General features: G+C 46.2%; 1 protein-coding gene across 2 annotated transcripts in view; it reads right to left on the reverse strand.

The window, feature by feature from the left end:
- WDR47 (WD repeat domain 47) overlaps positions 1 to 14,793 on the reverse strand; it is a 46,259-nt gene that overhangs the window by 7,814 nt on the left and 23,652 nt on the right. For both annotated transcript variants that reach the window (XM_075002410.1, XM_075002409.1), the window contains 5 exons: positions 12,850 to 13,028; positions 11,646 to 11,903; positions 6,949 to 7,024; positions 5,952 to 6,109; positions 4,014 to 4,183 (listed from right to left, as the gene is read on the reverse strand). In XM_075002410.1, coding sequence (XP_074858511.1) covers positions 4,014 to 4,183; positions 5,952 to 6,109; positions 6,949 to 7,024; positions 11,646 to 11,903; positions 12,850 to 13,028 — 841 coding nt within the window. The remainder of the gene's footprint in view (positions 1 to 4,013; positions 4,184 to 5,951; positions 6,110 to 6,948; positions 7,025 to 11,645; positions 11,904 to 12,849; positions 13,029 to 14,793) is intronic.

Genomic DNA, 14,793 nt, shown 5'->3' on the forward strand with positions numbered 1-14,793 from the left:
CTTTGGCTCAGCTATCATACTTCATGATAATAAACCAAATCACTATACTCCACTGAAAGGTCTTTTTAAACTGGCAGCTCTACTTTTGATAAAGTTGATGCTTGATACTGCACTTGACATTTAAGATGCATGACCTGTGCACACAGATTCTCTTGATGAACAATGCAATGACACAGTCAACTTACTTGGATCAAGATCAACGCGATACATTTCTTGCTTGAGCAAGACAACTCACCCCTTCCGAGAACGAACTATAGCTGGAGAACTATCAGTAGTAAGACCACTCAATTTTTCAAATGAAAACTGAAGCCTGTGCAGTGTGGATGCAACCTTCTCAAAAATGTCTTCACCTCTAACCGTGTCATGCGTTGGTACTAAAGAAAGTAAGTCCTCTCAAACCTCAAAACCCGGTATGATTCCACAGAGGAAAATTGCCAGCTGGGCTGTACACTCATCCCTTGATAAACGAGTACATTATTTACAAATACTCACTTAAACGAGGGACATATTTACCTACCTTAGTTCACTCTATGAGTGAACTCCCCCCTGCTAATATGAGCCCCCTCCCCATGGCTCCAACCCACAAGCCACCCCCCCCCACCCCCGCAGCCCCAACCTGCTGCAGCCAGACCCCTTGCTGGCCCCACAGCCCCAAAGCGCAGCAGCCTGACACCCCTGCTGGCCCCACAGCCAGACTCCCACACCCGCAACCCTAAACAGCGGCAGCCAGATCCCCTTACTGGCCTTGCAGCCTGACACTCCTGCCGGCTGTAACCCTCACTGCCCCACAGTCTGATCCCCACCGCCGCCTGTAACCCCCATGGCCTGACAGCCTGAACCCCCTGCAGCCTTGTGCCAGACCCCAACAACCACCTCTAACCCCCACAGCCAGACCCCCCATTGGCTGAACTCCCCCCGGTTAGATGCCCTCCCGCCACCTATAACCCCCACAGCCCCGTGGCTACATGCTCCCCACCTGTAACCCCCATGGCCTGACCCGCCCCACAGCCTGATCCCCACTGGCCCCGCGGCTCCGAACCGTGGCAGCCAGACCCCTCTGACACCTGACCCCCATGGCCCCGCTGCCTGACCTCGCCCCCCCCATGGCCCCGCAGCCCCCAACAGCAGCAGCCAGACCCCCTTACTGGCCTGCGGCCAGACCTCCCTGCTGCCTGACCCCCTGTGGCCCCACAGCCTGACCCCACCCACCTCCGCCAGCCTCAAACCGCAGCAGCCTGAACCCCCCCGTAACCTGCCACCAGATTTTAACCCTCCCTCCCACTCACAGTCCCGAACTACCCCCAGACTTTAACCCTCCCCAACCCAAGGTTCACTTACCTTTCAAAAGCAGAGCCACCTGCTGCCACTCCTTCCCCGAGTTAGAAGCCCTAGGAACCTATCAGAGACTTTTACATGTAATTTAATAGGAATTTGGTTTCCCTCTTATGAGTTTCTGCCTACGAGCAGAAAGTTGGGAACTAACAGTGCTCGTGTAGCAAGGGATGAGTGTACTTGTTATGTCTGTCATATCAACATCCAGAGACAGAAGTCAAAATCAGCTGCAGGATATTTCAGAGATATTTCAATATTCTGAATTCTAATAATGTCTTACAATTTAAGCTCACTGTTTCAAATAATTTGAGTTTCTCTCGCGCCAGTAAAGCTGCAGCAGTAACGAGGCATTACTTTACAAACTTCCCTTTTGAAAGAGGCTGAAGGTTTTTTTTGCAATAAATTCAGTCAACACATGACTTGTTTGTGTAACACCATCCATCTCCTTTTGCACTTTAGTGAAAAATATTTGCTGCATAGACAAATTCTTATTAAGTTCCTTAATTTTGTCTCTATGTAGCTGTCCATGATATTCTTTGTATTTGATGCTTTGATTCGTAGTGTCTGTCTAGGTCTGATTTTTGAAGACAGAAATTGCTTCTCCACAAATCAGGCAAACTGTCTTGCATTTTACTGCCACAAAAAATTAGTCATTTTTCCATTTTTCATTAAAAACATAACACTGTGCATCTATTTTTCTTCTTTTGCTTGAAGCAGCCATTTTTAATTTGAATCTTTATTCTCAAGCAGCCACCTTCACCATCAACACATCTGCAATGAGGAAAGGCACTATGTGCTGAAAATATTACAGAAAGGTCAGAACCACCCCTTTTCCCCACCCAGAAATAAAAAACAAAAATAAAAGATAAAAAACCCTGTTGCAGCTGCCCACACTGGAGGAGAGGCTTGGGGGTTTGCCCAGCTGTGGTTGCCCCTTCCCACCTCCATTTTCACAGCATCCAAGCTAGGAAGGAACTCAGGGCTTTCCCAGCTGCGGCTGTCCCTTCCCCTGTGTCTTCCCAGCACCCACTCTGAGAAGGGCTTGGGGGCTTCACTTCCCTGCCACTCCCACAAGGGGTTCCCTCCCACTCTGTAACCATCCTTACCTGATTTCAGGAGGAGCTGTTGTTCCTGGCATCTTCAGCTGAATGCTGTGGAAGCTGCTGCTGGAGTCCCTGCTGCAGCCACTGCAGGTGGGAGAAGGGCTCCTGACGACCCCTTTTGCCTGCAGCCTGGGACAGCTCTGGGTGGGGAGTGCTCAAGCAGGGAAGGGCGCCTGCCTTGGCACTGGGCAGGGAGCGCTCTAGCAGCTCCTCCCAGGAGTGCAGAAGTGGCCTGGCTGCCCACATGGTTGCCCCTTCCTGTCACCTCACCTGCAGTCTCCTTGCCTACATGCAGGACAAGGAGCTGGAAGTGTCCGGCAGCAAAGCAGGTGAGTCAGGTGGATAGGAAGATCAGCAGCTTCCCCACTCTGGACCAGTGACTTCCCCTGCTCTTGGGGTCCAGATTCCACATGATCTTCACACTCCAAACAGAAGTGTCCAGGGGCCAGATCCAGACTGCGGCCTGGGAGTTCCCCACCCCTGTTCCAGCATTTCCCTTTCCTCCAAAACAGGAATAAGTTCAAATCAGGTACAGGTTATACTTCCCTGGTCTGGCATACTCAGAACCTAACTGGTCCTGAACCACCAAATCTGCTGGACCAAGTGAGGTTGATGCTGGTGCTTATGTTGCCACCAGCTGAAAGACTCCACTCTGGCGGCAACAGAGAGGCTAGAGGGTGGGGCAATCGAGGAGCCCAACCCCTGCAGCCATCCTGCCTCATCTCCTGAGTGCCCATCCCTCCAGTCCCCAACTCAGCCAATGATCCTCTGCTGTCACCAACTGTGGTGCTGCACTCCTGGCTCCTAGGCATGGCTGCAGCCAATATACCTCTTCCCTTGTGTGTACCCCATCTATGCTCCTCCCCTTCTCTCTCTGCAGTAGTCTGGAAACTGGGAAAGAGCAGGGGAGTAGATGCTGAGTGCGGGAAGGCCCAGCTTTTCCCCATGATTTAAAAAGTATGGGAGAACCCTTGGGGATACCGGACCACAGATATTGCCAGACTATGGAAATCCAGACTACAGGGCTATGGTTACACTACAGCAATCTGTCTACAGAAGTCACTGTTGGAAGAGATTTTCAAAAAAAAACTTCTGTCGACAGAGTGCAGCCATACACAAAACCCAACTGGAAGAGCGCTCTGCTCTGTCTACAGAGTGGCTGGACTGCCTGGCTGCTCTCTCAACAAAACAGGCACCTGGAAGCACAGCAGACAGGACTGTCCATTGTTCTGGATTCCCTGTCTGCTGAGAGAAGGCCCCCCAGAGTGTCCACACAGCTTTTTTGTTGACAGAATCTGTCAACAGCAGTGTTATGCCTCATGGCTGAGAGGCAGAACGCTGCTGCTGAAAGCGCTAAGTTTTGTCAGCAAAACTCGCAAGTGTAACCATACCCTAGAAGTCCACACAGTAATAAAAGCCACTGATCTGGAGCCCATGTTTGGCAGCATTCTAACTTCCCATTGGTTCAGGACTAGCTGTGATATTATAATCCACCTCATTACAGTAATTACAGGCATAGCTCAAGTGGTTTTGTCATTTGTCACTAACATGACCAACACACACACAAACAACCCTTACCTGTTGCATTACAAGTTTCTGCATTAAAAGGTAGTACTTTAACATATTTATCATTAGACCCAGTAGCCAATAACTGTCCACAGGGACTCCAAGCCACACAGTAAATTGATCCTTTGTGGTGTTTGTTCCTTTTGAAACGAATTGCTGGTTGTTTAGGGGTATTATAAGCACTGGGAAAAAAAAGAATTTATAAATATATTTTAGTTTGCTTATTCTGTAAGTCAGTTATATTATTTGATGTAATACAAAATCTGAAGTAGGTAAGAAAATTAGTCCTTTAAGTTTTGACTTTTTTATAAGATATTTGGTAGATCAAGGTCACAGGCCATGTCTACACTACAGCAATCTTTTGAAAGAAGTTCTTCCGGAAGATCTCTTCTGAAAAAAAACTTCTTCTGAAACAGCACATCCACACACAAAAAAGTAGATTGAAAGATACAGTTCAGCATCTAGACTTGATAGACAGTGTCCACAGAGCCCCTGATCTTTCAAAAAAACAGGCCAGGGACTGGAAAAATCAGGCGCCACGAAGACTGTTCTTTCAAAAGAAGGGCCCCATGGAGTATGTACACACACTTTTTTCTGAAAGACTCTTTCAGAAGAAGGTGCCCTTCCTGACCTGGGAGCAGAAGAGGGCCTCTGAAAGAAGTGCCCCATCCATTCAGTTTAATTTCAAAAGAACACATTTTGTGTGTAGACACTCCTGAAATCTTTCAAAAGAGCCCTGGCTCTTTTTGAAGGATCTCGCTAGTGCAGACGTGGCAATAGTGAAAAATTTAGTTTTACATACTTTTATCTTACAGGTTCATAATTAAATGTTTCACTGTTTTAATGTACTGGTTTATTTTCTAACTGTTAAATGAATATTTAAAAGCTACTGAAGAGAAAAGTCTTCCATGGATATTATGGCACTCCCGTGGCCATAGTAAGATTAATGTACATCGTAAATAGTCTATTGTGACTCAGAGAAAGCTGAACTCAGGGAAAACTAATCGCATTTGAGTGCATAGCAAGTCAAACTTAAGTTGATTTCCATTTCTCCCCCTCCACCAAATGGTAAGTGATAGAAGTTAAAACAAAAGTGTGCAAGGTGTAGTGTTTTGCTGCTACACAGAAACTACGTTCTCTGAACACACTTGAGCTTCCATGCATTATGCAGACCACTTACTGTGGTCTGATTCCTTACAAGCATAAGCAAGTACACTAAAGGGCAATGAAAATGGACAAGTGTGAACAGCAATTTAAACTTTTCCTTTAAAAGCATTTAGTTTTAATGCTGGACGCAGCTAAGAGTAAAATAGTGGGATAAAAGAGAAACCACCGGGCATGCTTCTCCCTTGTACTCCAATATTTCACTACAGAAACTGTCCACGTATGCCCTGAAATGGATTGCTACAACAAACACTGTCATACACCAACCATCTTGAAAAAAAACTTAGAAATAATCAACCAGAGGTATCTAGTTTGACACAGATAACACTTAGCTATTAATAAAAAGGCATTTTCTTAAAAACCAAAAAACAAACTAAACTACTCCCTCCCTCACCACAAAATACATTATTTTTAGAGTCTAGAACAGGTGAAAACAAGTAGTATTCCCTTTTACACAGAAGTTACGGGAAGGTTGCGTTCCTGGGCAACTTTGCATAACTTAAATTTCATGCACGTCAGGAGGAGCTGTGAACCAGGCAGCAGCCTGGCTCCCAGCTCCCCTGTGCTTGTGGGAGCTGGGAAACTGACCAGCACTGGTGCACTGGTCAGTTTTCTGGCTCCCAGAGTGGCAGGGAGCTGGGAACCTGACAGCAGCCTGGCTCCTGGCTCTCCTCCACTGGAAAGAAAGATTTGAAATAACTACAGACAGCTTTGAATATCCAGTGATAGGTAGTGGAATAGAAACGATTTTGGCAGGACAGTATGGTCATTTATTTTCCTTCTTACCTTGGGTCAATTACTTCTGGATAGGCACACACTCTCAGAGTTTTGGAATTTGAGCCAACAGCATATAAACTTCCACTTGGATGAAAAGCCACAGCTCTGACAGCTTGTGTGTCTTCTAGAGTATTAATACAAATGAACTGCTTTTTTGATTTATCATCCTGTTGTGTAAAAATTTAACAGACACAATAGGTTCACAAACATTTTAACAGCCTACACATATTTCCAATGCTGAATACAAAACTCCATCCCCATTAAAATAAATAATATATTGAAAAGTAAAACTTACAGGGGAAAAGAGTAGGAGGAACACCCCTTGACTGTGATATGTACAGTAAAGATATCATAGCATCTTGTTCTTAGCAAAATCATGGAAGGAAGAGATTTTCAAAAGTTCTTCTAAAACATCTACAAGAAGGCTCACACAAAATTAAATTGAAGATGGCCTTACCTCGCATATTTCTGAGCAAAGAACTTGAAAACCTTTTAAGGTTTTAATTATTAAAAAACACAGTGTTCATCTTTGCAAGTTGTTCTTCCTATTTCATTTACTTCCAAAATTGGCACCAGTAAAATGCTTCTCTTTCCTTCCTCAAAGCCATCCAACTAGTGCAGTTTTACAAAATTCATCCTAATATTTTATACACAGCTGTTAGCTAACCAAGAAACATGGAAGACTTGGGGGTTAAGGGAAAGGCTCCCACATTGATTGAGTGACATTTCACAAGCTCTGTTTTGTGCTACTTATTGTAGTCCACGTAGAGTTTCATGGAATAAAAAAGTTGCTTTGGGGGGAGTATGAGAGGGACCTGAAATTCTGCTGTATTCAGCCCCCTTGCACTTGAATTTAATTATCACCCCATCTGCATTTTTTTCCATATTGAAACTTGACATGTATTAGGTCATTACAAATATTATTGCTCTTAACATCTGATGTGTAATCAGATTCAAAGGCTGCATCCTGTAAGGATAACTTAAATACCCTTTTAAGAAATCTCACCTGATCACTTCTTGTCCTACTTAGATTCCCAGAAGAATCTTCAAGTTGTGGCTGAATGATCGTATGTTCTGGTATGCTGTTTAGTTTTTAAAAAAAAATAAAAAAAATAAATTCAGTGCAATATACAAGTTAAGCAGCTCTTTCTCATTTCTAATTTGTGTGTGTTATGAATGTGTTCTGACTAGAACAATATACAATCAGGCATTCAGAAATAAGTCATTAATTTATACGCACAACAACAGGACTTATATCTGACTCATTAACTAAAAGTAATTATTTTACAGAATTTTTAAATGTTTTTGCAAAGGCAAAGTAAAATAAAATATTAAATATGTAACTAAAAAGCAATACTATCATCTTGAAAATTACACTTGTCTGGGAGTGTCACACTCTTACTACAAGAAACATCTAAAAAAGGAAAGAGCAGGTTTCCTCCCTGACACTTTACTTTCTGCTTTATACAGAAGGCATATAGTCAGTTTTACTATTTCCCTGTGTAGGCAGTCATTCAGTAAAATGGAAAAATGACTGATAATATTTATATAAATAAGCTGTGTCTACACATGCACGAAACATTGAAATACATGGCCCTTTTTTGAAAGAACATGAGGAGCGTCTACACGTGCAACACCTTCTTTTGAAAGAAAATTGAAGGAACAGGGCACAGACGTTGAAATCTGAACTCTGATCCTGTGTCGGGTAGATCGTCCCCTTTCGAAGAACTAAACTGAAAGAGTACACATGTAGGCACTCCACATCCTGCTTTTTCAGGAGGGGTCTGCCATGGGACTGGTCAGCTGGAGCACGGGCTGCTCCAGCCAGCAGCAGCGGGGCTCTATGATCCCTGTGTCCAGTCACCTTAAAGCAGCACGTACGCAGGAACCCTGTGGCAGGAAGCTGAGAGCATACTAGGAGCATCCCTTGCACGTGCTCCAGCCCTACACTCCAAGGGCAAAGCCACGGCCAGTAGCTAGCCCCCATGTAAGCCCCATGGTCCCCCTGCTGCCAAGCCCTCACAGGGCTCCCAGAGTTCTGGGGGTGTGAGGGGGGAGAAAAAAAGCCCTCCCTCCTGGACAGGTCAGGAGCTGCGGGACCACCTGAGCCTCTGGAAAGAGACGGAGGTCCTCCACAAGATAGGGGTGAAGTGGCGCAATGCCGCAGCATTCGCTCACTTGGCCCAGGGCCTCCTCACAAGGAGCCACCCAGAGAGTACAACAGATATCTCCAAGGTGAAGGAGCTGTGGCAGGGCTATGCCTGGGCCCAGGACAAGTCCGGCCACTCTGGGGAAGCCCCAGCTGCCTACCCTATTTCGGGGAGCTCTGGGGCATCCCAGGGCCCCAAGACAGCTCCCTGCCCCCAGCACTCCTGGACACATTGGCCAATGAACCACAGCTGGAGGTGGAGAAGCAGCCCAGACTGGGGACTTATGAGGGCGAGGGCACCACAGAGTGGTTGAGCGAGGAGGGGGATCTCACCATCTATATCCACTCCCGCTCACCCAGCTGGGTGACCAGGAGCCAGGCATCCCTGGACGTCACTGAGGGACCCTCCAAACATGCACATGGCAGGGCACACGCCTGCTCTGTAGTGTAGGGGCAATGCACCGGCCAGCTGGCCATACACAGGAGTAGTAGTCCCAGGCCACACACATGCTGGCCCAGCGTGGTACAGGGCTCCCTGTGGTAGTCCACCAGCGATACCCAGGACCCGTCTCTAGTGGCAATCGCTGTGAGCCGCATGCAGAGTGGCAGCCAGTTGGTGCTAGACAGCACCTGGGGACTGTGCAACCCCGGGCTGGGAAGGCCCACCCATGTGAGAGGCCCCGTGGCTGCATTGCCACAGGTGGGCCTGCAGCCCTGGGGAGAGTGGCTTGCGGGGAGTTGACCCACAGCCAGACCTTCCCCTGGCCATGGCACATTACTGACATGCTGTCTCCCTCTCCATACAGCTGCATCATGCGTGGGCCAGGAAAGCCCAGCACCTTCGCTGGTCCCTGAGAACCCCCCGGTGGATGTCGGAGGCAGCCAGACAACACCCTGAAGCCAGAGAGCTCGCTGCCGGGCCATGGAGGACCCAGCCAGCCACTGCGAGGCCGAGGCAGCTGAGCAGCACCTGTGGCTCACGGAGGCTGAGCTGGAGTGGCAGAGGGCGGCATGGGAGAGACTGCTGCACACCCTGGAGGGCACTGGCCAGATGCTCCAGGAGCACGTGGTCAATGTTGCCTGCCTCCTGGGCCCCACAGCAGCTCCCCCCAACAAACCTGCTCCCGTCACCCCTACTGAGCACCCCCTGGCCTTACCTGCTGGTGCCCCCTGCCAGGGACCTCGCACCTGGGGAGCCAGGTAAGTCAGGGGCCAACGGGGCTCGTGGCCCACCAGTCTAGCCCCAGAATGGGGGACCCCCCACCCCTGTTCAGGTTCAGGGCCCCCCACCAGGTTCAGGGTCCCCCAACCTCCCCTCCATACCACATCCCCCCAGCTGTACATAGTTCCACATACCGTCCCGTTCTTGATAAATGTTTATTTTCTATACACCATCTTGTGCTGTGCTCCTCAGGGAGGGATGGTGGGTGGTGGATGTGTGAGTGCAGTGCTGGTGGGAGCGATGGTGGGGACAGCAGGTGGCAGATGTGCATGGGGGGTGATTGTAGGTGCAGGTTATAAGCAGCCATCCACAAAGCCTCCCTGAGGTCCTCCCTAATGTGGAGGCCGTCCTAGTGGGCCTGGCAGAAGTGGGCAGTTCCCAGCTGCTTGTAGCTGGTGCTGGCTGCATTCTCCTGCCTGCCCTGTGGACAAAGGCATCCCCCTTTCTCACCACAACATTGTGCAGGATGCAACAGGCACCCACCACCTGGGACACGTAGAGGATCCAGACCTCCAACCGCATGTGGAGGCACCTCCACCAACCCTTAAGGCACCCGAAGGCTGACTCCATGACTTTGTGGGAATGACTGAGGTGCTGGCTGAATGCCTCCCGGGTGGAGTCAAGGTGTCTCATGTACGGCTGCATGAGCCACGACTGGAGGGGGTACACCGCGTCTGCCACCATTCAGAGACACATGGTGACGTCCCGCGCACTGGGATTGACTGCTGAGGAATGAACGTGCCGGCCCCCATGTGCTGGTGGAGCCCAGACTTCTGGAAGACCTGGGCATCATGGGTGCAGCTGGCCCAACCCACACAGATGTCCATGAACCACCTCCTAGCATCCACCAGGGCCTCAAGCACCATCGAATGGTAGCCCCTCCTGTTGACATACTGGCTGGCCCTGGGTGGCGGGGCACAGGTGGGGATGTGCGTGCCATCCAAAGCGCCGACGCAATTCAGGAAGTCCGCAATGGTGATACCTGGATCCCCTAGGCGGACAACCCTGTGCAGCACCATCGCGTCGATGGCTCTGACGACCTGCATGGGTGGGAGGAGGACATGTGCTCTAGTTCGGGTGTGGCAGGCCGTCCCCTGCCCCTCCTACCCCTAGCCCTGGCCTGCCCCCTGCCATACTGCCCCCTGAAGCCAGGGGTTCCCCTCGCCCTGGCCCCCCCACTCACCCATGGAGGGCATGTGACGCAGGCCTGCTGTACCTCCATAAGTACGCCTTAACAGTGGCCTTGCCCACCCCGAACTGTTGTCCTGCGAAGTGGTAGGAGTCTGGGGTGGCTAGTTTCCGGATGGAGATCACGACCTGTTTCTCCAGTGTGAGAGCGGGCTGCATGCAAGTGTCCTGATGCCTGAGTGCTGGGGTGAGCCAGTGGCAGGTTTCCTGGAAGGTCTGCCTCAATGTGGAAGTTCCATAGCTACCTTTCATTGTCCCACTACACCAGCACCAGGTGCTCCCACCAGTCGGTGCTGCTGGGGTGGGTCCAGATGCGCTGGGGCAAAGTACAACAGCAAAGTAATTCAATCTGAGGCTTAGTCTATACTAGGAAAATATGTTGATTTCAGATATGCAGTTCTAGCTATGGCAGTGGCATAGCTAGAATCGATGTATTAGAAACTGACATACCTGATTGTCCTCACTAAGGAAGACTGAAGGGAGGCATTTCTCCCTCTGACCTCCCTTACTCCTTGAAATAGCGAGGAGTACAGGAGTCGACTGCCAACCCCAGAGGGACCGATTTGCACATCTTTACCAGACTTGCAAAATTGTACTCTGGAAGATTGACCTGGACTGGATCAATCTTCCTGGAAGTATAGATGTGCCATAAGTTATGCTACTCCAGCTACCCCAAATGACATAATTGGAATCAACATACATGAGGTTGACTTATCACAATGTCTACACGACACTGCATTGATGTGAAATGCTCTCCCATCCACTTATCTTATTTCTCTTGTCTCGCAGCAGCATTGATCTCCAGGAAGTGTAGACATGACCTAAAAGGGCTGCAAGCTCTAAGCATATTCACTTTGTAGCCTGCGCAGTGCAGCGAGGTGTCATCAGACAACAGGAGTGGACATGCTCCCTTCGCTGCAATGATTGCACAGCAGGAGGAGGAGAGTCAACCTAACATCTGTTTTCCAACCCAGTCAAGACCTTAACACTTTCAGTCAGGTTTCATCACAGTCAGGTCAGGTCACAGGGCTCTATACATCACCGCACATACATGAACATTCTAGTTTTCAAAATACAATACCCTTCCACATAGTATTAAGTGAAGATTAGCAACGCTTCCGGCTCTGAAAAAGTGAGTGCTTACACTTTACTCCCACGAACAGGTGATTCTTCAAGAATAGGTATCTGATTTGTTGATCCACATTTCTGAGGGGTGCTTGTATTAACATTTTGGATATCAGCACCTATTCTCTGCCTAACGTCTGGAGGTGGTGATATGAAGCTAGTTGCTGGTGTGTTAGATGCATGCCCTTTGTTCCCATTGCAATGCTGGCTGAGCATCTGCACATCATTTCCAAGAGTATCTATACCAATGTTCAACTCTCCCAACTTCTGAATAGACCTGCAACAAAGTTGATGAGAACAGACAAAAATTAAACAGCTTATAATATGGGAACTTCAGATTTTCAGAAAAGTGAAGCTGCACCCATATCGCCCAGTGGCATGGCAGGTATAATTAATCTGTGAAAAGTTTGAAGATTACAAGCAATTACAATGGTGTTTGACCCAAAGGCTGTTAAGCAGCCCTGTTAACTTAATGAATGATGATATTTTTGACATCTTTCCCCCATCACGGCAACAGAAAGACAAAGTATTCGCACATAAGTAAAGTGACAAGATGTCATAGTAAAACAAGCTTTCCCATAATTTTTGAGCAGTTAGTGGGTACTATATTTGAGGAAGGATTTATAGCTTTAGAACACCAATACATCAACAACACTCGTAATTTTTAGATCAAAATACCAAAATTAAGCCTGCTTTTTAGTTCATTATATTATAAAACACAGAAAAATGAAAATGAGCCAGTTATTTTAATTTCCAAAGAATATGACTATTAAAGCAGATTTGTTCTTGTTTAATTGTTGGTTGGCTTTCTTTATGATTTTCATATCAATACACCAAATCTTAGCCATGAATTTTTATGTAACTATAAACAACATGGAGAAGAGCTCTCCCAATTACTGAGTTATCTTACTACAAAACATTTAAAGAGACACCACAAACTCCTCTGACTATCTATATATAAGTTTGTTGCTATTTCACTAATTTGTTTAGTGAGTTATTTTTCATTCCTGCTCAAGACAGAAGAGTTTATTCTTCACAAAGGTGTACTGACAAGCACAAGTTTAGCCCAGACAGTTACTCTGGGGTACATCAGACAAAAAAAAAATCCATATTGGGCATTCTGAATATCTAAGAAATATTAAAGCAGCAGATTAGCATCCGGGGCAATTTACTACTGAGGCGCATAAGATAACATGTCAATGCAAGAGTCAACTAAAGCCAACCTGTTAAGAAACTGTTCAGTAAGGTTCTGTTGCTGGTCTGTCCCATCTTCTTGGTTTACTCCTCCTTCAAGCAACATTTGCTGATACATTTGTCGTTGTTGCTCTTTCTGTTCCAGATGCTGCTGGTACCGTAATCTTTGTCTATAATATTCTTGAAACTGTTCCGTTGAATCACGAAGCTTAAAGACGTAAGGGTTATTTGTGTTAGACACAATTAGTCTTTAGAAGGATTAGAATTTTAATGGTAAATATTGGTCAAGGTCCTTTTCACTCTACAAACATAATTGACAATTATCAATAATCAATATTTACAGATAGGCAAAGTAAGAAAATAGTCCTTGAGGAAACAGTTGATGTTTGCTCTATATATTTTAACATGTGATGTGACAATTTGTGCTTTAATGGTTAATATAAAGTTTTAACTTTTTGATAGCTTTAGAAGACTGAGGAATGAAATGATTTGGTCACTCTAATAAGCAAATAAGACTGAATACGCAACACATAAGAAATTAATCTGATGCTTAAAGATGCCATTTCTGAAGTTTTCAGAATAGTTTTATTTTACTTTAATAATATAAGTGAAAAGCTACAGCAACCCTACAAGACAAAAATTTCAAAACACTGGAATACCACAATTTAAGGTAAAAAACAAAATTAACCAGAAAAAAATATTTCATTCTTTTTTTCAGAAGCACTATAAGTGGGACTTCTTTTGTCAACCCATACTTATGCTTACATGAAACCCAAAGTACCAAGACCTTCATAACCCTTGATGCTGTATGCTATAACAAAATGTCTCCACACAACTAGACAAGCTGGTGGATATTTTATTGATACATTAAGAACAAGAATCTGTATCTTGTACAATTAGTGTCATGGAACACATAATCATACTGTAAATTCTAAAAATTGTTTTCTTAAAAAAAAGTTTCTAGTCCTAACAGTAAGTAAAAGATTCTTACATGCAGTAATGCACAGTGTCATCACAAACCCACAGGTGCCTTAAAATAAAAAAAGCTTTGAAAGATGCAAATTATTCCCACTCACCTTACCAAGTGTTAACTGTGATGTATAAGCTAAGTACAAATGGAAATGTTGTTGTCTATCATCTCCTGATCCAGTCATCCCTTCTGGATTGAAACCTGGCAGCTGTTAGTTTGATCCAGCTGCTGAATCCCACAAGCTTTTAGTGGGAGAGAGTCATTCAGTACTGATGGCTACCGACAGCTTAGTCTTCTTTGAGGTATCCCTCTAGCTTGTATTACCTTGCTAATGTCAGATTGGCTTTCAACACTATCTTATTATGTCTTTACTCACCATGGAGATTACAGCACAGAGTTAAGATCAGAATTAAAGTTACAATCACCAAGTGGTGTTTTCAGAACAAAACAGGATTCACACTTTGATCCACATACATGTCCAATTGGTCATTATTTCAATAACACTAATTTTAACACACATATCTAGCTAACACTGCAATCCATGGTTTTGAATAAAGAGAGAGATATTTGGGCAGTGGAAAGTGAAGGAGACTCTGTTCTGCGGAAGCAGTGAAATGAACAACAGTCATTTCACTTCCCTCTGCTGCGTGGAGAAGCCTTGGTAGAAGGCCCATGGACGTCCCTTGGGATCATGCTTAACACTTTCAGGTTCTGTCTGCTAAGTTTAGTTCTCTGGCCAGCTGATAAGTTTTTTTAAGCCCTTACAATACCTTTCTGAAAGTTTAACGAAACAAAGAAGTGGGATAATTTAAAACTGATTTACCTTTTAGTGAACACAGGTGACAAAGCTTCTGTCATTCACTGTGGGCTTGTCTACACTACCACCTTCCTTTGAAGGAAGGATTATAATTATGGTGTTGGGAGTTTACTAATGAAGCGCTGTGGTGCATAGGCAGCACTTAATTAATCAAATCCCCGCCCCCCCCCGCAGCAACTTTGAAGA

Source organism: Carettochelys insculpta, chromosome 9 (assembly GCF_033958435.1).
Source record: "Carettochelys insculpta isolate YL-2023 chromosome 9, ASM3395843v1, whole genome shotgun sequence".
In the NCBI taxonomy this organism is placed as follows: domain Eukaryota; kingdom Metazoa; phylum Chordata; order Testudines; family Carettochelyidae; genus Carettochelys; species Carettochelys insculpta.